Consider the following 23,465-nt stretch of genomic DNA (forward strand, 5'->3'; position numbering starts at 1 on the left):
ATATATATATATAATAAGAATAATCCCAAATCGGGGAGGGGTATTATGTATAAGGCTTGATAAGAAATGGAAAAATTTCACATCGTTTCAATGTTTACCATTACCAAAGCAGTACGTAGGGGTTGTTATCAAAAATAATAATAATATTTAAAAAAAAAAATAATAATAAATAAAAAAAATAAAAAAAACACTGCATCATCACTCGTTTGATACAACGTACCTCAATATGCTACACAATTTAATTAAAAGTACAGCATTTGAAAACATGATTTGAAAAGAACCTGGATATACAATAAAAAAAAAAAAAAAGAATAAAAATAACACACTTACACTTAACTGGTACATTTGTAATCTTTATTTATTCATATTATTCACTCTCATAATAAAAGATGCCAGCAAATTGGGAACATATTACACAGAAGACAGAGAAAGAAAACTGTTTGTTATAGGTGATTTTGGGGAGGTGTATTTATTAAGGGTGCGTTATTCACAGGATTTTATGGTCATTATGCTAATAATAATTCAGGAAACATAGTGTCCAAGTATTGAACACATCCACCTCACAGTTAAGAGGTTGGAGGTTCAAATCCAGGCTCTGGCATTCCTAATTTGCATTTGCATGTCTCCCTGTGGGTTTTCTGCAGGTAGGCTACAACACTTTCCTCCCACATTGGAAAACTAGGTTACTATGATAAGTTAATTGAAAAGTATATTATTGTGAGATGTCCTTAGATGTGAATGTGATTGTGAATAGCTGTTTGTCTATATATGCCCTGTGATTGGCTGGTAACCAGTCCAGGGTGTACCCTGCTTCTTGGTCAAAGTCAACTGAGATAGGTACGCTCCAGCTAACCCACAACCCAAGTGAGATTAAGTGGGATAGAAAGATTAGGGTTACATACAGTACAGCAATGTAATGTGGCGACTCACAATATTTTCTTCGCTTGTCAGTAGTGGGTTGTGCGAGTCAGACCCTCACTTTTACTAGAAAATGACTGTTTTAAGGTACTATCGTGATTCTTGTCAGATTTCGAACTAAATTCTCATGTGAACATGTACGTCCATCTAATTGCACTACGTCTGTTATGGCTGCAGCTCAATTTGTTGTTGTTGGAACCAGCCAGTTATCATAGAAGTCATTTCAAAGTCATGACTGCAGTGACTGAAACACAGGGAAACACACGCAAGATAACACACTTGTAAATATGTAACTAAGTGTATATTCATGATGTGGCCTTGTTTGGGATGAATGTAGTTTTTAATCAAATAAAATTGTTTTGGCAGGTGTGACTAGTCTTTATAATTTTCTTTTAAACATTTTTTTCTTGTGCTACAATGGATCCCATATTGACTTAGTTACTGATTTCACCAGATGGCGGACACCTCTTAGTTATGATTGCACCAAAATGAGTAAGCATAATACTTTGATGGTTATAATGACATGCAGGACAACAATAGTACCTGAATAATGTTAAAAAGTTGAGTGAGAGCCCTTCACAATGGAAATTAAAAAAAAAAAAGAAAAATCACAGTATCAAACCCTTTGTTGTTGAAGGCTGGACTTTGTTTGTACATGCATTGAACAAGAAACACATTAAGGCACAGTGAAGTACATTGGTTCAATACACGTATCTTGTCCATTTTTAAAATTGCATTTCTGTGTGTGGTCCTATGTGGCAAAAAATTGTGGTCCCCTCACTCATTGAATATTACATAGGAAGCAATCAAAATAATACAATATGGGAATTTGGTAATAATTGGCCCTCTGCAACGTTTTATTCCATGTTTATTGAATCTATATACTAGTGTATACTGTATATGAGTATCACCTTTTGAAAGATATGCAAATTTATATACCTTATAATATATATATTATTGTCAGCTGTTTTTAAAGATGAGCTGCCCAAGTTTGACATATTCCTAAGAATAAGTCATGTGGTAATCTTTGAGCTTGTGTAATTTCCTATTTCTAATGAGGAAATACTGACGTTGATGTGAATCAGTAAAGTTTCATTGCGGTTTTGAGCTTGAACAGTAGAGGATATGACACAAGTATCGGTTCTTTGCAATTATGTAGCAATCCTGATGAGCTGATAATCTGCAAGAGTGCAACAAAAAACATGGCAACGTTCGTGTTTATGCATCCGATATTCTTCCAAATGACTTAATATTTTTTCTCAAATCATTCAAGAGTACAAACATTTGTTTGTATGAACTTTGGCTGATTTCTCACCTTGGTAACATAAAGTAAAAGAACTAAATGTTGAGATAAAACACTAAAGGCCGTACAAGAACAGAGGAAGTAACTCAAAATAATATTATTTACATTAAGGAAGTTACTACCAAATAACCTCACAATATGTCTATTACTTTTTGAGAGTCTGTAGATATTTATGAGCAACAATTAATGATTGAACTATTGCTTCACAGTGAGGCACGTGGTAAAATTCTTTCTCCAAAAATTTGCCATAATACAATAATTTTTTAGTTTAATTAATTAAAGGAAGGAAGAAAATCCCATCCTGCTCATGTATTGTGATCGTTGGTCATGGCCCATATCAATTTCTGCGCCCCCTTATACATTAGTTGCCTCCTTTCCTGAGGAGTTTGTGGTAACAGCAGTGGCGATGCTGGTCCTGGGTGTGTGGTCATCGCTGAGTAAGTGGAGGATGTTGCACAGGGAGCGGTTCATGGTGTCTTTGAAACTTCGGCCCAGACACACATAAAGGAGCGGGTTGAGGCAGCTGTTGAAGTAGGCCAGGCAAAGGGTCAAAACATGGGCCAGGTACACGGATGGGCTGTGAGGAGAATGCCGAGGGGTCACCAAAGTGAAGAAGTTGACAATGTGCAGGGGCAGCCAACACAAGAAGAAGCTGATCACCACGGCAACGATGACCTTCAGCATCCGCTTGGAACGACTCTTTTTGGTTGCCACTTTATTGTCGGCTTTCCTGTAGACCATCAAATGGCAGGTGACGATGATGAGGAACGGCAGGAGGAACCCGAGCAGGAAGCGGACTGTTGTGACCAGCCAGGCGCTCCGCACACTGTGAACCGCCACACACTCACGTTTGTGTACGCCCGCTGTGATCTCCTTATTGTACACAAACTCAGGGATGCTTGCTAGCAGGGCCAGACACCACACTGAAACACATCCCAGGACAGCATACTTTTGTCCCCTATTCTTGTGGCACCACACGGTCCTGGCAACCAACAACCAACGATCCAGACTTATGAGGACGAGTTGCAAGATGCTGCAATACATCACCAAGTAGAAGAGGCCTTTGACCAATGTGCACGCCGTCGGGCCAAAGTGCCAGTGGTCATCGTGGGCAAGAGGCACCATGAGAAGAGGCAGCGAGAGGCAACACAGGAGGTCAGCCAGCGCGAGGTTGAGGAAAAAGATGGCTGGGACCGACGGGGGCATTTTGAAACCGGTCACCCACACCACTATGGCATTTCCAGGAACGCCAAACAAAACCACAAGGGCGTAGAAGGTCAGAGAGATGATCTGGATAGGCTGAATCGTTGGCTTAATGTCGGGAAATATTGGATAAGTAAAGTTGTCATCTGTAATACTGAAGTTTAATTCTTCAAGGATGTCAAATAAGTCATAGTAGTCCTCCATGATTAAACTGTAAATTGAAAACAAAATGTTAGCAATGCAGCTTCATGACATGGATGCTGTCCCTAACCTTTCTATATACCTTCTATATACCACACAAGTTTAGGAAATATTTACTATGTTTTCACAAAGCCTGCCAGTTATACAGGTGAGCTTCAAACAGGGTGGTGCACAAAACTTTACTAAGAGCCGCAAAAGAAAAAAAAATAGAAGCACATAAACCCCACTTTGTGTGGGAAGCAGTGTACACGGTCTGCCCTAGGACTAGACTGTTCACATTTTGTACCTTAATCAAACATACTGAAACACAAAACTGAGAATATCTACGTGTCAAAACACAGCACTGCCAATTGTCTGAACGCTAACTTAATTGTTACGCCTGTAAAACGTCAATATGCATAACGTGAATTTAAGAAGGGGAAAAAACATGATTATATTTAAAATAAAAAAAATAGAAACCAATTGGATGTTCATTATAAAGCAAAATGTATTATGTAAAAATATAATTCATACGAATACACTATTATTCTATGACTTTGAGTACTAAAATATTCGATAGCTGTCGCTGCACGTTCAGTGTCCTCCTTATAACTGCATTTGTTTGTTTGTTCTAAATAAAACACCTACCCTGCAAAAAAAAAATGCTCCTCAAAATTGGTAATTTGTTCCTCAAATGAAGTAATCAATCAGCAAAGTTGTTCCTCAAAAAAAAAAAAAAAAAAAAAAAAATAATAATAATAATAATAATAATAATAATAATAATAATAATAATAATAATTTATTTCAAGCCTTATACAGAATAGAGAACCAACCATTCACACATCCCCGAAGTTTCAATTACAAAAAATAACTCACGTAAACGCAGCAGGAACATGCAAACTACAAACTGGAAGGCAGGAGCTGAAATTCAAATCCAGAACCTAAGAACGCTAAGTGGTAGTCAAGCTCGTCACTAGTGTACCATGCTTCCTACAATGTATATTTAACATTTACTTAAAATTACATTATCTGTACAGGCAATTTTAAGTGACATTTTAATAACCAAACTGCAAGTCAAAAAAGACGTTAACCACTGTTAGCATTAAGATATGAAATCATTAAAACACAACAGATACTTCTATGAATGTGAAAACACTAAAAACTTCTACAGTACATTATACTATTCTTCTCTTCTTAATTTCTTTTCTTAAGGTCCCTTTGTTGAGAAAAAGGCTTACGTAAGTATTACAAATATGCTCATCAACTGACGCGTCGGAGACGTTGCACAATGTATTGATGTTTCATGTGACTTTCAAGGCAAATTTTTTACATCATTTTGTTCAAATTACCGATTGTACAACTTCAATTCTCGTTTAAAAATACTATAGAAGTTGACTCAATTTAGGAAGAGTGATAAGCAGTTCGTTTAATGGATGGATGGATGGATGGATGGATGGATGGATGGATGGATGGATGGATGGATGGATGGATGGATGGATGGATGGACTTCGCTAGAAATCTCTCTGGAGCTTCCATGAATAAACTGTCACAAGTCTAAATAAATCAAAACTTACTCGACAGTTAAAATACCTACGGGAAAAGTTCAATAAGAGCTATTTGAAATACAAAATGAAAGGTTTCACAAATAATGTATGTCTTCAAAAAGGTTTTTACTCACGGCGTCAAAGTTGTTACTGTTGCATTCAGGACTTAGCTGGGAGGAAGTTGTGCACTTTTCTCCTTTTGCAATGTTTTATACCCCAAGACTCACTCACACTCTTCTCCATTTACACGTGAACACGCATGTGCACACGCACACACACTTATTTATGCAACCATGGTAAAAACTGATATGCGCTGAGGTTCATGGTTGGCCATTAGTCAGACATTATCAGAATCAGATTTAGCATTAAAATAGAAGCCAGATATCAAAAAAGCAATCAATGAAAAACTGTCATTTTAAAAAAATTTAGAGAGTTTATTAGCCACATATAATAATAATAATAATAATAATAATAATAATAATAATAATAATAATAACAATAATAGATTTTATTTAAACACCTCTGCGATTGGCTGGCAACCAGTCCAGGGTGTACCCCGCCTACTGCCCAAAGCCAGCTGAGATAGGCTCCAGCACCCCCCATGACCCTTGTGAGGTCAATAAAATGGATGGATGGATGGATGGATGGAAGAATGGATTTAAACACCTTTCTTGACACTCAAGGATGCTGTAGAATATATTACATAAAATTTAATAAAACAACAATACAAAGTACAAAGAAAAAAATAATTAAAAACAACATAAACAGGCAGAGCAGATAGCATTAAACTGAGCGGGCAGTTTATACAAGTCGATGGCGTCGGATCGAAACCTTGTATCTCCAAAATAGTCACTTTTCAGGAGACCCCAAAAAGAGCATGTTTGTTTAATCATTTAATATTGCGCCATCAAAGAGAGCAAGCTATTTTCAGCACTTTAGATTGGTCAGTCAGTCACAAAAATGACACGTGTGGACTGACAAAAAGTATAGATTTATGAAAAAATTTACCAAATTGTAATTATGGGGCTTCGGCCAGATGCCAGTGAAGTGTATTTTTAGTTGTAATGGGTGGGTGAAAAAAATCTATGTTTGTGAGTTGGGGTGGTAGTGGGGACAGAGATGAATGGAGGAAGAGGATCTGAAAGTACAAGAGGGAGTTTCAACATGGAAAAGAGAGCATCGAAAGCCATGAATATGAAGCAGTTTGGTGATTCTACTCAACAGATGGAGACAAGATTTATATATATATATATATATATATATATATATATATATATATATATATATATATATATATATATATATATATATATATATACAGGTGAGAGAGAGAGAGAGAGAGAGAGAGAGAGAGAGAGAGAGAGAGAGAGAGAGAGAGAGTTTTATTTAGTTTTATTCCCATAAATCATTCAATACACCAAGTATGTTTATTTAAAAAAAATAAACAATTTTTTTAATTAAAAAACTAAAAGTAAAAACTGACCAGATAAATCACTTTACTGCTCAGGCATATTAACAATAATCTGTCCACAAAACTGCACAAAATGCTTTACATAATTGTGATGGACTCCTTAATGTACCATGAAAACAAAATTAACATTAAATGCTTTCTTAAAGTACAAGAAAAGAGCAAGTAATTCAACTTGAACACACGTGCATTCATAAAGGTTCGTTGACGTGTAAAATACTCACACATAATTCTAAAAAATTCTAAAAAGACATCATCTGGACATCCAATAAAATATACCCCCGGCCAAAAAAAAAGTATTTTATTTTTATTTTATTTTACTTGTATTAATGTTTACTTTATTAAAGCACATGCAAGATATAATACCTCACAATTTTGCTCCTCTCAAGGACAGAAATATACACACATAGTTTATTAAGGGAAGGAAGAAAGTTGCATCCTCCTCATCTACTACGCTGGTTGATATCAATTTCTGCGCACCTTCGCACCGTCATGAGCAGCGATGTTGGTCCTGGGCGTGTGGTCCTCGCTGAGCAAGTGGAGGATGTTGCACAGGGATCGGTTCATGCTGTCTTTGAAGCCTTGCCCCAGACACACATAAAGCAGCGGGTTGAGGCAGCAGTTGAAGTAGGGCAGGCATAGGGTCAAAACATGGGCCCGGTACATGTATGGGATGTGAGGGGAATGCAAAGGTATCATCAACATCAAGAATTTGACAATGTACATGGGCAGCCAGCACAGGAAGAAGCTGAGCACCAAGGCAACGATGACTTTTAGTGTCCGTTTGGAGCGAGTCCTGCTGGTTGCCACATTACTGCGGGCTCTTCTGTAGACCATCAAGTGGCAGGAGCTGATGATGAGGAACGGCAGGAGGAACTCTAACAGGAATCGGAATGTTATGATGAGCGAGAATCTCCGCATACTGTTAATCATCAGACACTCGCTCCTTTGCACGCCCACTATGACCTCCTTATGATACATAAACTGAGGGATGTTTCCTATCAAGGCCAAGCACCACACTGCAACACAAACCAGGACTGCATACTTGGGTCTCCTGTGTTTGTGGCACCACATGGGGATGACCACCAATAACCAGCGATCAAGACTTACGAAGACGAGCTGCAAGAGGCTGCAATACTTCACCAAGTAGAAAAGGCCTTTGACCAATTTGCACGCCACTGGGCCAAATTGCCAAAGGTCACTTTTGGCGATAAGCATCATGTGAAGAGGCAGCGAGAGGCAACACAGGAGATCAGCCAAAGCGAGGTTGAGGAAAAAGATGGTTGGGACCGACGGGGGCATTTTGAAACCGGTCACCCAAATCACGATGGCATTTCCAGGAACGCCAAACAAAACAATAAGGGCATACAAGGTCAGAGCCACGATTTGGACAGGGAGAATCTCTGGCTCCATGTTGTCATTAGTGTCATTGAAATCTGGAATGCTGTAGTTTGATTCATCCAAGTCACTGAAGTTATAGTGGTCCTCCATGATTGATCTGCAATTTCAAAACAAACATGTTTGCAATGCTGTCTCCAACCTTTTCTATGTCCCACAAACTGAGGAGTAGTGATATTGTCCCTAACTAGCATTAAAAATGACATATTTGTCTAAGAGGCATTTTTCAATCAGAGTATACCAGTAATATGATAACATCCATCGTGCCATACAACATTATATGTTTTTTTTATACTGTTATTTTGCTATGTGTGTTTGGAACAGTGGTGAGTCAGGGGTATCTGTTTTATTAAAGGTTTATTTAAAAAAATTCAAGTCATTAAAAAATATAGTTGACTCAATGTGAAGGAGATTTAATTTCAATTTCTCTTCATTTATTTATTTATTTATTTATTTATTTCATCCTTTAAAATGTATTGAGCTAGAAGTTCCACACTCTCTGGCTTCCATCATTAAACTGTCACAAGTCAAAATGATCGAAACATACTCATTAGGAATCAATCAAAAATATTGATGAGAAAAGTTCAGTAATAGCATTTTTATTTGAAGTTTCAAATGAAAGGTTTCATCCCAAAAAAAAAAAAGTCAAAATGTTTTACTCACGGCTGTCGATGTTGTGCGCGTGTCTTACCTGGGTGAATGTTCGTGCTTTTCTCCTGTTGCAATGTGTTATACCGCAAGGAACACAGACACACACAAACACGCTCACATGTTTTTTGATGTAACCGTGTTGGGCAAGTTACTTCCAAAATGTAATGTCATACTTGCATTTGAAAGTAATGTTTATTTGCAATTATTCTCAGTGTAGTGTATTAAGTTACTCTAAGTTTAAGTTACTTATTTAAAAAAAAAAAAAAAAAAAAAAAAAAGGAGATTAATTGATATATTGATTTCTATATTTTAAAAGGAAAATGCAAAAATTTGCAACCATAGGTGATAAAGTTAAATTGTAATGAAGATATTTACTATATTGAGTGGCCGTTATAATGTTAAATGTTTCCACTACGGTCACTGGCTTTGATTTATAAGATGTTTTCCAATCTAAATAATGGAACTGATGTTTAAAAATTGTACGCCACAAATAAAATTATTAACATCCTCAAAAATTTGCACACATGGGAAACACCCTAACCCTAACCCTAACCCCAATATAGAACAGCTGACTACCCCTGGCTCTCCTGCTCTCCGGTAAGCATGTATTTGTTTTTGATTGTCCTGTACCCCGCCTACTGCCTGAAGCCAGCAGGGATAGGCTCCAGCATCCCCGTGACCGTTGTGAAGAGCCAGCGGTTAAGAAAATGGATGGATGGATGGATGGATGGATGGATGGATGGATGGATGGATGGATGTTTTTTTGAAGACGTAAGCTGCCCAATTTTGACTCACTACTAAAAATAAGACATATGTTAATACTTGACGTTGTGTAATTTCCTATGTATAATCTCCTGGAAAGAATTATGCTGAGACGAGTCAGCAAGCTTCCTTGCGGTTTTGAGCTTCACATCTCGTCACAGTACAGGATATAATGCTTAGTAATCTGAAAGAATCTTGAAAATATGTCACACACCCTAAAACTACACATCCAAACAGTGTTTATCTAAAACTCTATTCCATTTCTCAAATCATTCAGTATGACATATTTTCTTGATGTGTACACACACACACACACACACGCCCACACACACACCATAGACATAATTTTTTTAAATAAAAATAGATGCTTGGTGGTTTTTTGTTTTTATTTTTTGTAGCATTTTATTAAGTCGAATCAGGTGGTTCTATTGTTACCAACCCAGGAATGTGGCATCCATTACAATATATGGTTCCTTCCACAATAAAAAGCAATTGTTCAGTGTAATTTATTAAAGGAATGAAAAATGTTCCATCCTCCTCATCTATTACGACAATTGATAATGGTTTAAGTCAATTTCTGCGCACTCTTGCACCTTCTTGAGCAGACATGTTGGTCCTGGGCGTGTGATCCTCACTGAGTATGTGGAGGATGTTGCACAGGGAGCGTTTCATGCTGTCTTTGAAGCCTCGGCCGAGACAAACATAAAGTAGCGGGTTGAGGCAGCGGTTGAAGTACGAAAGGCATATGGTCAAAACTTCAGCTATGTACAAGGACGAGTTGTGATGGGAATGCCGAGGGGTGACCAACAGTGATAATTTGATAACATGCAGGGGAAGCCAGCACAGGAAGAAGCTGAGCACCACGGCAACGATGACCCTCAGCGCCCGTTTGGAGCGAGTCCTGCTACGGCGAGCTCTTCTGTAGACCAACAAGTGGCAGATGCCGATGATGAGGAACGGCAGGAGGAATTCAAACAGGAAGCGGAGTGCTGTGATGAGCCTGAAACTCTGCTCAGTGTGAAGCGTGAAACACTCCTCGTGTATGCCCAATTGGATCGCCGTATTGTACATAAACTCAGGGATGCTTGCGATCAGGGCCAGACTCCACACTGCAACACAACCCAGGACAGCATACTTGGGTGTCCTATTGTTTTGGCACCACACGGGCCTGGCCACCAACAACCAACGATCCAGACTTATCAAAACGAGTTGCAAGATGCTGCAGTACTTCACCAAGTAGAAGAGACCTGTGACCATTTTGCACGCCACTGGGCCAAATTCCCAAAGGTCATGGTTGACGAGAAGCATCATGTGAAGAGGCAGCGAGAGGCAACACAGGAGGTCAGCCAAAGCGAGGTTGAGGAAAAAGATGGTTGGGACCGACGGGGGCATTTTGAAACCGGCCACTCCAATTACTATAGCATTTGCAGGAATGCCAAACAAAACAACGAGGGCGTATAAAGTCAGAGCCACGACGTGGACAGGGAGAATCTCTGGCTCCATGTTGTCGGCATAGTAATCATAATAAGTGATGTTGTAGTCTGTATCGTTGTCCTTTAATTCACTCAAGTCATTGAGGCTGTACATGATTAAGCTGTAAAATCAAAACAAAATGTTAGCAATGAAGCTTCATAACATGGATGCTATCCCCAACCTTTTCTATGCCCCACAACTTATGAGCTAGGACGGATAGCGACCCCCAGTGCTGATCAGGCAAGTTATTAAAGTCCGAGGAACCATCCTGTGGAAGAAAGAAATTACCGGTACTCAAATTACTTTATTTAGGTTGATTAAATGTTATTTTGCATTTTTTACCTTTGTGATCTTGTCCTTAACTAGCAATAAAATCAATATATTTGTCTTCTTATTTATTTACTGATGTAAAATGTATTTACTTGTAAAAAAAAACAACAACAAAAAAAACTTGTATTCACACTTCAAAATGTTTGCTTTATTCTTGTTTTGTTACCTTATTCTTTACCGATATTTATGTTTATGTACAGCACTTTGTATACAGCAATGCCTGTTCTTAAAGCGCTTTATAAATAAAGTTGAGTTGAGTAAGAGCCATTTTACAATCAGAGTCTTTATATGGCACTTGGCACTTCATTTATATAGCGCTTTTCCACCTTACAAGGCCCTCAAAGCGCTTTACATTTTGACTACCCATTCAGCTACTGATGACGCAGAATCAGGAGCAATTGGGGGTTCAGTATCTTGCTCAAGGATACTTCGACATGGTCACAATGGCATGGGATCAAACCCACAACCTCTGGGTTCGGAGACAACCACCATACCACTGAGCAACTCCGCCCCTGATGTAAATATTTAAAAAAAATAATAATAATTTAAATTTAAAAAAAAAAATCCATCCATCATATAATATAACCTTGTAGTTATTTTTCTGTGTCTTGAATTGACTCCTGTACAACTTCAAGGGTATCCGATATTAAAGATTCAACTGTCAATCAAAAATAAAGAAAATAAATATAGAAGTTTGTGGGGAACATCCGTGCTGTGCTGTACACACTCTGGCTTCATCAATAAACTGTTACAAGTTCAAGTCAAAATGATCAACACTTCCTATCAATCCCAATATTTAAGAGAATAGTTCAATGACAGCAGTTCAATATAAAAATACAAATGAAAGATTCAAAAATTTAAAAAAAAAAAAAAAGTCTAAATGTTTTACTTACAGCGTCACTGCTGTCAATGTTGCACACGTGTTTTATCTGGGTGGATGTTATGCGCTTTTTCTCTTGTTGCAATGTTTTATAGCACAAGTCACACACACACGCACGCACGCACCCGCGCACACACCTTTTTTTACGTAGCCATGTTAAAAGGTGTGACATGAGGTATGATATGGCGGGTCAGTGATCAAGCATTAATATTAGAGACAAATTTACACATTTATGAGCTAAACAAAATGACAAATTTGGCATTAAATTAGCAGCCAGATATACTTATTAATTCATTACTTGGTGTATTTAATAGATTTAAGATTTGTGTTACTCAAAGTCAATTTGTAAATGCCATACAGTAGATGTAAGGAATAGAAACAGGCACATTTACTCAGTTTGCTGACCAAACCCAGAAAACAGGTAAGCCATGAATCGTCATTACCTATTTCCTCAGCACAAGTGATGTCATCTTCAAGCGACAGAAAGTGGAAAATTTGTTTTTAAAGGTATTAGCTGTACGTGAAAAATAATGAAGTTGTCAAATTAATTCATGCCCACGACCCTCTTGAGAACCGGTTCAGATAATGCATGGTATGGATATGATGTACGTATATAATTTGAATTTATTTTTATTTTAATGTACAGTATGTTCAAACAATATGGATTGTGACTGTGGGACAAAATGCTTCAGTGATCCATTTATTTTTATTATTTATACAGTGACACCATCATATGTACATTTTATTCACAGGTCATGCTACACACAAAACCAAATGATTGCCCATAACAATGCAGGACAACAATTTTCAGTTTTATCTGAATTGCTTACAAACCTTAGCTGCCTTTTTTGACAAAATAAGTTCTTAAAATGTGGTAATATTAGAACTGTTGACCTCATAATTATGGTAACTATTTGAAGGGTAAGCCAAGTGAGAAATATTCTATACAATAAAATGTTTTATGCAGCCTCACTATTCTAAACACAGTATTGTGACTAATATTCTGTTTGTGGAATATAAATTAATCAGAAAAATCCCCGCAGTTTTACTTGCAAACGTCACATGACCAAAATAGAAAGAAAGAAAAAATAGCCAAGATTTGTCGTTGCTTGAGCGCTGAGCAAATGTGATATTATTTTCAGTTGACAACAAGTGGCAAAATGGCCGACCCCATGGGTCGGATATTATTAATCACAATGCCATGTTTAGACTACTGGGATGCAAAGAGCAAATTATCATCAAGAACATTTTTTACTTGACTTCCCTTTAAAGTGCAATAAAGAAATTTCTCTTCTAAATACCCACTGAAGTCGCTATTGCCTTGAAAAGGATTTATGATAGAGCTCAGTATGCTAAACGATCTTTGGGAAACTGAGTAAAAGGAACAAAATAATATGCAAAGCCAGCATCTCCTCACTGAAATTCAAAAGTGTGAGTTTGGGAAATAAAACATAACACAAATGTGCTAAAAGGATGAAAAATACACACACACTGTGATGTTCAGTGAATGTTTGCATTTTGCAATATGTGTTTGTGCGATTATCTTCATCAGCGTATTGCCAAGTGTGCAGATATGCCCATTTATGGCTTCACTGTGAGCTTCGCTTTTTGTTTATCAGCACTTGAAAATATTTCCCTTTTTTAGCGCTGCCTTTTATTTAGTCTTTCAGCTCACACGTATAATCTTTCATTGGCAGTGTCAACTTATTATTGTTTCCTTATGGGGTCTTCAGAGGTTTCGGTTGAGGGTCGAAACACAACTTGGTGGAAGTGTGGGGGTGTCATCTCGAAATGCATCTGACTGTAGGTCTGCAAAACACAAAATTGGAAGTCACTGTGAAAACCGCAAAGTTGTAAAAAGCTGTACTTTTTTTTTTCTTTTTTTTTTCTTTTTTTTTTTCTTTTTTTTTTTTTATATGGAACACTTCGATAAGCATGAGATCACGCAGGAACAGGACCAACGGAAAGAATTGGGCAAGACCTTAAACAAAGAGCAGCTGAAGAAAAAAAATACTAAATGATTTTTCTGCAAAACTCAATTAATCAAAATTGGAATATAATGATTTGCAAATCATTTTCAACTTATAGTGTAATGTAATATCATGTAATGCATACCCTTTAACGGTAATGTCATTCAATGCCAGTGTCTCTTGTACCATAGTGATGAATTAATCTCATCGATCTTCTGTCCAGACAATTGCATCCAAATGTGAAGGGTGATAATGTGTGAAATGAGCAATATTGTAAAGGCTTTCAATCACTTACTGTTTATCCACATTTGTCACTTCCTGCTCTTGCCACAAGCACTGGCTGTGTCCGATTGTGCACACTATTCCCTATATAGTGCCCTATTGAGGGGTCACGCCATTTTGAAGGGGTGTCCAAATGTCCAGGGAGCAAAAATGTAGGGCACTCAAATTTACCCACAATGCACTCTGAAAAGTAATCCAGGCGATGCATTAAATATATTCTACAGGAATAATTTTTTTACAACAAAGGAACGAAAATAAAGTTTTAAAATATTTTCATTCACATAAATAGTCGGCGATTTATGCGCCGGTGCGTCATGACAAGTACTGTGGTCACGTGATATGCGACGAGGACAAAGTAGTGAGCTCGCTGTCCGAATCGCCAAACGCCAAAGAGAATGAGGGCACTATATATATTAGGCCACTATATGGGGCAGGGCTATATAGGGATATAGCCACTGATTCGGTAGCTAACAGCCAATCAAATGATCACAAAGGTCCGATGCCAATTCAACTTGTAAAATCCGCCGAAAACATGCCCCAGACACTCCAACAGAATCTAACATTACAACAGTGCTTCATACATTATCAGACATCTCATACCGACGCCCAGCCACTACCCGACTCCCGACGTCGGATTGGTGTATTGAGGCCTTAAGCCAGTGCCCCAACTGCCAGACATCAGAACCCTCGTGTCTGTGCCAGCACTAAAGCCTAATAATTTGGCGGTCTTAATCATTAAGAGCACATGGCAAAGCTTAATAAAACACTGGAATGAATGTTGGAATGAACATGACACGCTGAGGTGACACCCTCAATCAATCAATCAATCAATCAATCAATCAATCAATCAATCAATCAATCAATCAATCAATCAATCAAATATTTATTTGTATTGCACCTTTCATACTTTAAAACACAATGCAAAGTGCTCCACATTAAAAAATGATCAAAAACACAAACAGATTAGTAGTCTGTGAACCCCTGGAATACCCGTCACCAAAGTAGGTGCAGTTTAAAAGATCGTTAGCATGGCTACCGAGGCAAAGCTGAGCACTGAAGAAGCGCCATCATGTAGGGCTGTCGGCAAAAGGTGAAAAGGTTAAATTTGTCAATAAAACCCCTGATGGTAGAAGTTGAAAGACTATACTTAGTCACCCTTTAGTCAAAACACTTCTGCTTGGGCGGGTGATTGGACTTTTTGAGACACTGGCCACAAAGTGTGAGAAAGCATACCGTTACATCCTCACACACGGCCCTTGGCCTAGCCCCCCTGCAGCACACATTACACCCACGCAACAGATTAGATAGACATCTTAGCAGTTGTGTCATAATGTTTACAGATGTCACGGACATTAAGGAACAACAAATCAACGTTAAAGCAGGAAGTTGCTGAGTCGGTGCTGTCTGACCGCCACATCAGTGTGAAGGAAATGAAAAGGATAGTCATGGATTTTCCCACACCCAACTACCCCAACTCCATCCCCCCCTCCAGTTTTTGGTGGCTGTGAATACAGTCCAAAGCTTGAAGTTCCTCAGAGTCTGGTTTTCTAGATTTTACGTGGGCTTGCACCAATATCATGAAGAAGCCACACCAACTCCTTTATTTCCACTGGGGAATGAGGCGGGTTGGCTTCAGCTATTCAATCCTGACGTTTTTCTACTATGTTTAAGGTTGCAGAGACCATCCTCCATTTGAAAATCTTCAGTCTGAAATGGCATCAAATAGAGTAAAATTCAATCCAAATTATTCTGATTCAGAGATCAAAGTCTCCACAAAAGCTATGGGAAAACATTCTAAAAAGTTAAATTGTCTGACCTTTCTGAGGTTGTTAAAATCACATCTCCCTAACACTCACAGTTCTAATACTCAGTTTTAATACTCTGGCTTTCCTATGTGGAGTTTCCCCATGCTTGTGTGTGTTTTCTCTGGGTACTCTGGCTTTCTCTCACCTTCTAAAAATGAACAAATTCAAGATTAAATTACCCATAGGTGAGAATGCGTATACAAATGGGCTTTCATGTTCACTGGCAATCAGCCCAGGGTGTGTCCTGCCTCTCGCCTCAAAATCAGCTAGGTTAGGCTCCAACTCATGTGATCATAATAAGAACAGGTGGAATAAAATAGAAACATAGCCAAAAAAAAGAAAAATCTAACCCTAACCCAAGGATCAACATAGCCTATTCTCACCAATGAGTGTCATTCCTTGCTGCTGGCTCAGAACAACCGATGTTCTCTCCTCATCATCCTCCTCTTCCTCATCTCCCCAGTCAGCAATGTTGGCTGGGGGGATGCACTGCTCCAAGAAGAGGTCCTCCTCATCCTCATCCATGTCCATGTTTTCTGGGGGCCAGCGCAGTTCTCCGCTCTCTACCTCGCTCACCTCAGTGGGCTCCACAACAATGGAGGGTAGACGCTCCCGCTGGTGGTTCTGAGCCAAGGTGTTCAAAGAGGTCTCCGGGTCAAGCACTACCTCAACTGGGTCAGGGAAGATCTGGAGGGAACGGATAGGGGAATGTTTGAGCAGGTAACAAAATAAGTCATTTTAGCTGATAGTAAATTTGAATTTGGATTTCCGTGGCGTGAACAGGCTAACGAATTAAAAGAGAACCAGAAATAACTCTGCCAATGTCATTCAGTGTCATCATAGCTCTGTTACAATTGACAGTTGTGTTATGCTCAATCATGTTGTCATATATGAATTATTATTTGTGATATAATTACTTTGTTGTGACTGTTTCTCTTGCATAAATGTCTTTCCTGCTTAAACAGACACCATTACCACCACAACAGTGTGCTCATTCTTCTGTCGGTGGCTCAGGTGACATCCCTACTCACTCATGGACAGTGAAAACTAGCAATCAGATGTTAGCCAAAAGCTACCTGAGGCTAACCTACACTAGTCTTAATAGATTAATATAACCAGCAAGGAACAATGGCAGCGGCACGAAGTCAAGTGTCATCGCCTGCTGCGCAGATGCTAACAGCAACTTTATTTATCATAGAATTAACACCATGGCACTGCACTCTGCCATTACTGTCACACTTAATACTAATAATACTTGTTGGAATACAAAAGGGCCATGGCTCGTTGAAGTTTGGTTAATGGTGTGTTATTTTTATTGTATTTTTTTGTCCTTGAAAATATGCCACTATCATAAATTAAATTTGAAATACAAAAATTGTACAATTGCTTGCCTCACATTATCCATTTTCTTTTTCTTTTTTTGAAAAGTCCGCCTTGAAAATTCATTTTCACCCAAGTACATTTAGTTGTCCTTTCCCAACTTCATGTACTCTAATGTAATCCCAAGTACCTCTGAATCAAACAAAGGATGGTACAATGCTGATGTCCCAACCCAATTGGTTCAGATTCTTTAAAAAATAAAAAATAAATTATATCATGCTGATTCAGTTGCATGGGGCCTGAAACCTTAGTCTGAAGGCGTTGGGAAGTTGAACACTGATATACCATTGGCACATATGGAAGCTGAAAAAATATTATAACCCACAAACGACTGCAAGATGTGCAACTGGGTTAAAGATTATAGATACCTGGAAAGGTAATCGTTGTTCCTTCCTTTGCAGATCTTCAGAGTTTGAACCCTGAACACTTAGCTCCTGCATCCCTCTGCAGACACAACAAAACCATTACAGTGTAACATATGGTATAGACTTATGTACACAATAAATAATGTAAACTTACTATATGTCGAAACTTTGACAGAAGACTATCATGCCTTAAAATAAAGTTCATCTGCTGATGATCATACCATCAGCAACAGAAAGCAGCAATGAGGCTCACTGAGGTTGTTTCTAACAACTTTATGAGGTTTTAGAAATAACCACAAGCCGTTTCCTGGAGTCGCATGATTTTATATTAAGCTTAAAAATATTCATAATTGGAAAGAATTTCATCCTGGGGGCCTTTAGAAATCCCCAAAAATCACTGGGCATAACTGCACTGGGAAGAAAATGCACTCTAACCTAAAACTGTGTGCACTAAGTTACATTTGTCGCTTAATGAAATTTTGCAAATATTTTGGAAAAGCTTATTTCATTGATGCTCTTTCAATTAAAAGACACTTCAAAATCTTTCATACTTCCTTCACATAGTTCATAATATTAATTTACAACAATTTGATACAAATCATTAACATAAACAGCACACTTTCCTGTGTTTCAAGCTAAATTTCAACAGTTCTCACGCTTACGGTCACTCCTACATTTCTAAAGCTGCCATATATTAAGTGAATTATGTGGCAGTGCCTGCGTGTGTTTTATCACATGGTGTCTTCTGTAACACACACACAGTGCAGATTAGCGCAGAGTCAAACAGAGCTTTGCACAAAAATGGATTATGTCTGCTGCTGCTCATAATTCATGTTGTGACAGTGAGACATGCTGAACACATGGACTCCACGCCCTCCTTCTGAAAGTGAGGGTGGGAGCGTGGCGGCTGCATTTCATCTGCCACCAAACATTTGCTGCACTCTCCAAATGTGATAGTTGATTTGAGACATGCCAAGGTCCCGTGTTATCTTTACTTCACAAAGATTCCTGATGTGGAGCCCGTGGTGTAGTCAATCGACACTTAAAAAAAAAAAAAAAAAAAATGCTTTCACTCCCTCTCCATATAACTTCACTCTCTTTGGGGTGTCCATCAAAAATGAGAGGACGATCAAGAAATACTGAGAACATGACTGAATCCTCCCCCCTTTCTACTTAATTTTTCTCTCTCTCTCTCTCTCTCTCTCTCTCTCTCTCTCTCTCTCTCTCTCTTTTTATTATTATTCCTGACCCTGACTCACTCACTCTCTCTCTCTCTCTCTCTCTCTCTCTCTCTCTCTCTCTTTTTTTTATTTATTTTTTTTTTTTTTTTTATTCCTGGCTGTGTCCCTGCTTTACTCTTGCTTCAATTGACTTTCAGTCATGGTGTAGCACGCAATCTGTTAAAATCGTGCTTACTTTAATGACATCTCATCTGAAAGACAAATCTCATCTCAGTGTTACTTTATAAAGAATCTGCTTTGGGCACTTTTTGGTGTTTTTGTAACAGCAACACTTATAGTAGCTGTAGCGTTTAAGAAAGATTAGTTTTAACTGTCTATCAATAACCAATATATTTTTGGAGATGTTTTATCATTGAACAGTGTTAGTGACTAATAATTGAAAATGAAAACGTGATCAATTCACATATTTCAATTTAGAGCATGGAGGGATTAGATTATCAGAACCGGATTGAAATGTCCTTAAAAGGGGATTTAAAAGGGGGGAGGGGGGTTGACTAAACTATTCTCAGTGTTTTATGAAATTATTTGATAATTTTGGATTATTATGGCAGATGTACATACAGTGTTATAGTAACAAGTAATTCTAAATGAAAACTGCAAAAAAAAAATCGTTTTGCATCATTATGATGAATAAACTTACATGCAACACTGAATTTAGTTAGTTAGTTAGTTAGTTAGTTAGTTAGTTAGTTAGTTAGTTAGTTAGTTAGTTAGTTAGTTATGTGTCTTTCACTGCAAAATGTAAATGGTCAATGTGTGGACTAATACATGCACGGTAGCTATGTTAAATATACAATATTAACTGATACTTATTTGTAAATGTAAATAAAATGCAAGGACTGCAGAAATGCAAAATTTGGTCTGTGGGATTCATGTACCTTTAGTTGAACTCTATTGAGGTCACTTTTTATATGAAACATTAAGCATGACCATTCCCATCAATTTTTGGTGTACATTAGATGCTGATTAATTGCTAAATGTCCAAATGTAAACATTAGCACGTGTAACAGAAACATTATTAGCATGCTAATACTGTATAACAGCCGATTGCGGGCAACAAAATCAGGACAAACAGCTCAACCTGCTGGCCAGGTGTTGCATGACATGTACACTAAATGACACTGACAGCCTCTTGTAAATCCATGATTGTTCATTTTTAAAATGTTTCTGGCTAAACAACAACAACAACAAATTTATGAATACAAAGCCCAATTTCACTGAAGACCGAGTGTGTTGATTCTTAGGCTCGGAGTTTGTTTTCAGGTCAAACTTATTTGGAAATGAAGAAATATTGCTTTGGCCAAAAACCAGGACACTCATCTGTTCTCATCCTAAACGGATCAGCTTTGGAGGGGACGTTGCCATTTTTGACCCATTTGTGGAATGTGCACAATCCAACAAAAAACAATTTCTGATATGATGCCGATGACAAGTGTGTCACACTAAGCTGTTTGTGCGCCACCTGGGATGGAAACTTACAGGAGCTATTATGAAGAAGCTTAGCCTCCATGTAATCCCCTTCATATACACTCTCTGAACACCTGTATGTTTCCACTCACTCAACACTCTGTTTGCACCGCTAGAAGCAAAGCTTGTTGTATAAAATAAATTCTACCAAGACTAATGTGCTTCAAATTCTTCAATATGTGACTTTATTTTTGAAACAATCAGTTTTGTGGAGAGTGCAGGAATTTTATTCATAACTACACAGCATAAACACAACCCTTAATAAGCCAGATGTGTAAACAAAAAAATAAATATTGAGTATTATTTATTATTAAAATGTCGACTCTAGAGTGTGACAATAAAGATAATAATTTTCTATATTGTTAGGTGTAGCCAAAGTTTTTGTATGAAGGATGACCCTTCCAATTCAGGTTCAAAATAAGGTCAATTATCAGATGTCTGCCTCCAATCAAAACTAAACCACGCCTCCTCTTACCCATCATTTGCTGTCAGGTAGCTGTCTTCTTCTCCATCTTGGCACAGATCCAGCGTGGTGAAGACAGTGGGCACAGTTTGCATAATGGGGGGTTCAGAGGGACATGAGCAGCTCCCGCAGCATTCCCCCTCTGCGGAGCTCTCAGCGAGGCTGTTGGTGTCCAGGACGAGGCCTGGATACGGAGTTCCCACACCTTCAGAGATGCTCAGGAGATGAGGATGCAAGGGGGCGAAGTGCCTTTGCTCCGGTTAGGTCAGCACCTGCCTCACTTACAGCCTCAATCCAACTTTGGCAACATGTGCTCCCTTCGAACTTCCCTCGTTGTGTCATCGTCCTCCCTCTCCCAGCCTGACCCACAATCAGGCTTTGGATTAGCGTCTCTTTCGATTACACCGGCTTGATGGGTGACGTCAGCCAGGCTTGACAGTCCCCTCTGATGAGTTGGCACAGTGCGTCGTTGGTGCATGTGCAAGGGCACACAGATGGTGAGCGCTGTTGACAAACAGCAGCCAGACTGCAGAGTTGTATGACTGCTTGCACGTAGCTCAAAGTTTTTGTAACTTATGGTGTGTTGTTTGAGTCCTTCCATCTTGTTTGTTTAAGAGATTCCTTTGTCTCATTCTAGCAATATGAACTTTCAACTTTGTGTGCTGCTGCGCCATCAGTGAATTTAGACTTGATTCACGGAATTAGCTCGGGGATCAAGGGCTCAGGCTTGGGGAGGGAGGAGAGCGGGATATACATAACAGGCAGCATATACTGCCAAACAGACAGATTTCTATGGACAGCAGTGTGTGTAATCCCTTTTGTGGGTTGTACCCAATATGGAACAACAAGGCAGTCAAAGAAACTGCATAAAGTTTCATCCTGCTTTTGTCTGTGCCTTTTCTGTTTAACAACTATTAGCAAAGAGTATATGTCATGTCGGGATTTTTTTTTTTTAAGTACTGTAAATGTATCATCCATCCATCCATTTTCTTGACCGCTTATTCCTCACAAGTGTCGCGGGGGCTGCTGGCGCCTATCTCAGCTGGCTCTGGGCAGTAGGCGGGGGACACCCTGGACTGGTTGCCAACCAATCGCAGGGCACACACAGAGACGAACAACCATCCACACTCACACGCACACGCACACCTAGGGACAATTCGGAGCGCCCAATTAACCTGCCACGCATATCTTTGGAATGTGGGAGGAGACAGGAGTACCTGGAGAAGACCCACGCGGGCACGGGGAGAACATGCAAACTCCACCCAGGAAGGTCCGAGCCTGGACTCGAACCGGAGACCTCAGAACTGGGAAGCGGACGTGCTAACCACTCGACTACCGTGCCGCCGTAAATGTATCATTCAAGTAAAATTCATCCTATGTTATTGACCAATTTAGCAACCATTTAATATAGAATATTTTTCATATATACATGTATATCTGTAGTTTGTACCTTACACACAACTAATATTACTTTTCCATGTCTTTTGCTTATTTAACATTTTTATTACACATTTTATTATCTATGTATCACATACACTTTATTACATATTTAAATGCCAATCATAATACTAAATACAGGACAGGCTACCATATACAAGTGCATTTCAACATCTTAGAGTATTGTGGGAACAATCAGTAGTTCAATTTTTAAAAACATACATTTTATATGGAAAGACAACTAAACAGAATACCCCCTTTCAGAGGATTTTAACCTTGAATGAAATATGTACAATTTATTACTTTAAACAGTATAAAAGTATACCTTAATTTATTTTCCCATGTTTTTGATTATATAATATATAAGTTTAACTTTTTACTTTTAAACATTAAATGTGGCTTCCAGGCTTTTGCCACATATTCTTTTTTTCATTACAGACAAAGCTAAATAGATTTATTTTAAAATGGTGCATAGATTTTACCCAACCAACATACATTATATCTACTAAAAATTAAGAAATAATTAGATACTAATTGCAGTTTTTGTGGTGGTCCAAGAGAAACTCCATTTAGTCTGGTCAAAGCAGTTCCGGTGCAAACTGACAATTCATTAGAGATCACAATTATCCAGGCTTTTTCTTTATTTTGGAAATATGAATTATTTGGTATCCTTGTACATGACAAAAACTGCCTACTACTCACAATTTCATTTGATAAACATTGTTATTTTAGCAAAATTTTACATTCGCAGATTCAAATTAATGCATAATAAGCCCATTTTAATTGAGTTGTGTTTTTAATAAATAAATTTTTTAATAAAGTTATTGTTTCACGGGGGGGGGGGAAGGAAGGAAAAGGTGGCTTCCGTTGAATGTGTTACCTCCAACCACTGGGGGCGCTGTCTAAAAACATTAGCTTCGACAAATACACTCACGCATGCGCACT

At 38.3% G+C, this 23,465-nt stretch overlaps 4 protein-coding genes across 4 annotated transcripts in view; all 4 read right to left on the reverse strand.

Annotated features, from left to right (window-relative positions):
• The window catches only part of LOC144033067 (C5a anaphylatoxin chemotactic receptor 1-like), a 463,289-nt gene extending 450,652 nt beyond the window's left edge, over nucleotides 1-12,637 (reverse strand). The window contains exon 1 of the mRNA XM_077540839.1: nucleotides 9,219-12,637. Coding sequence (XP_077396965.1) covers nucleotides 9,998-11,014 — 1,017 coding nt within the window. The 5' untranslated portion in view covers nucleotides 11,015-12,637 and the 3' untranslated portion in view covers nucleotides 9,219-9,997. The remainder of the gene's footprint in view (nucleotides 1-9,218) is intronic.
• LOC144033806 (C5a anaphylatoxin chemotactic receptor 1-like) lies at nucleotides 341-5,547 on the reverse strand. Its single transcript, XM_077542146.1, has 2 exons — nucleotides 5,283-5,547; nucleotides 341-3,635 (listed from the first exon to the last, which is right to left on the reverse strand). The coding sequence occupies exon 2, from the start codon at nucleotides 3,626-3,628 to the stop codon at nucleotides 2,576-2,578; it is 1,053 nt and encodes a 350-aa protein (XP_077398272.1). The 5' UTR covers nucleotides 3,629-3,635; nucleotides 5,283-5,547; the 3' UTR covers nucleotides 341-2,575.
• LOC144033358 (C5a anaphylatoxin chemotactic receptor 1-like) lies at nucleotides 6,541-9,190 on the reverse strand. Its single transcript, XM_077541402.1, has one exon. It carries the CDS (start codon nucleotides 8,105-8,107, stop codon nucleotides 7,082-7,084), a length of 1,026 nt encoding a protein of 341 aa, XP_077397528.1. The 5' UTR covers nucleotides 8,108-9,190; the 3' UTR covers nucleotides 6,541-7,081.
• Nucleotides 12,638-12,797: 160 nt separating the features above from the next.
• Nucleotides 12,798-21,438, reverse strand: LOC144033068 (uncharacterized). Its single transcript, XM_077540840.1, has 4 exons — nucleotides 21,096-21,438; nucleotides 17,916-17,991; nucleotides 16,551-16,854; nucleotides 12,798-13,919 (listed from the first exon to the last, which is right to left on the reverse strand). Exons 1-4 carry the CDS (start codon nucleotides 21,176-21,178, stop codon nucleotides 13,840-13,842), a joined length of 543 nt encoding a protein of 180 aa, XP_077396966.1. The 5' UTR covers nucleotides 21,179-21,438; the 3' UTR covers nucleotides 12,798-13,839.
• Nucleotides 21,439-23,465: the final 2,027 nt, after the last annotated feature.

This window comes from Festucalex cinctus, chromosome 13 (genome assembly GCF_051991245.1).
Source record: "Festucalex cinctus isolate MCC-2025b chromosome 13, RoL_Fcin_1.0, whole genome shotgun sequence".
NCBI lineage: Eukaryota > Metazoa > Chordata > Actinopteri > Syngnathiformes > Syngnathidae > Festucalex > Festucalex cinctus.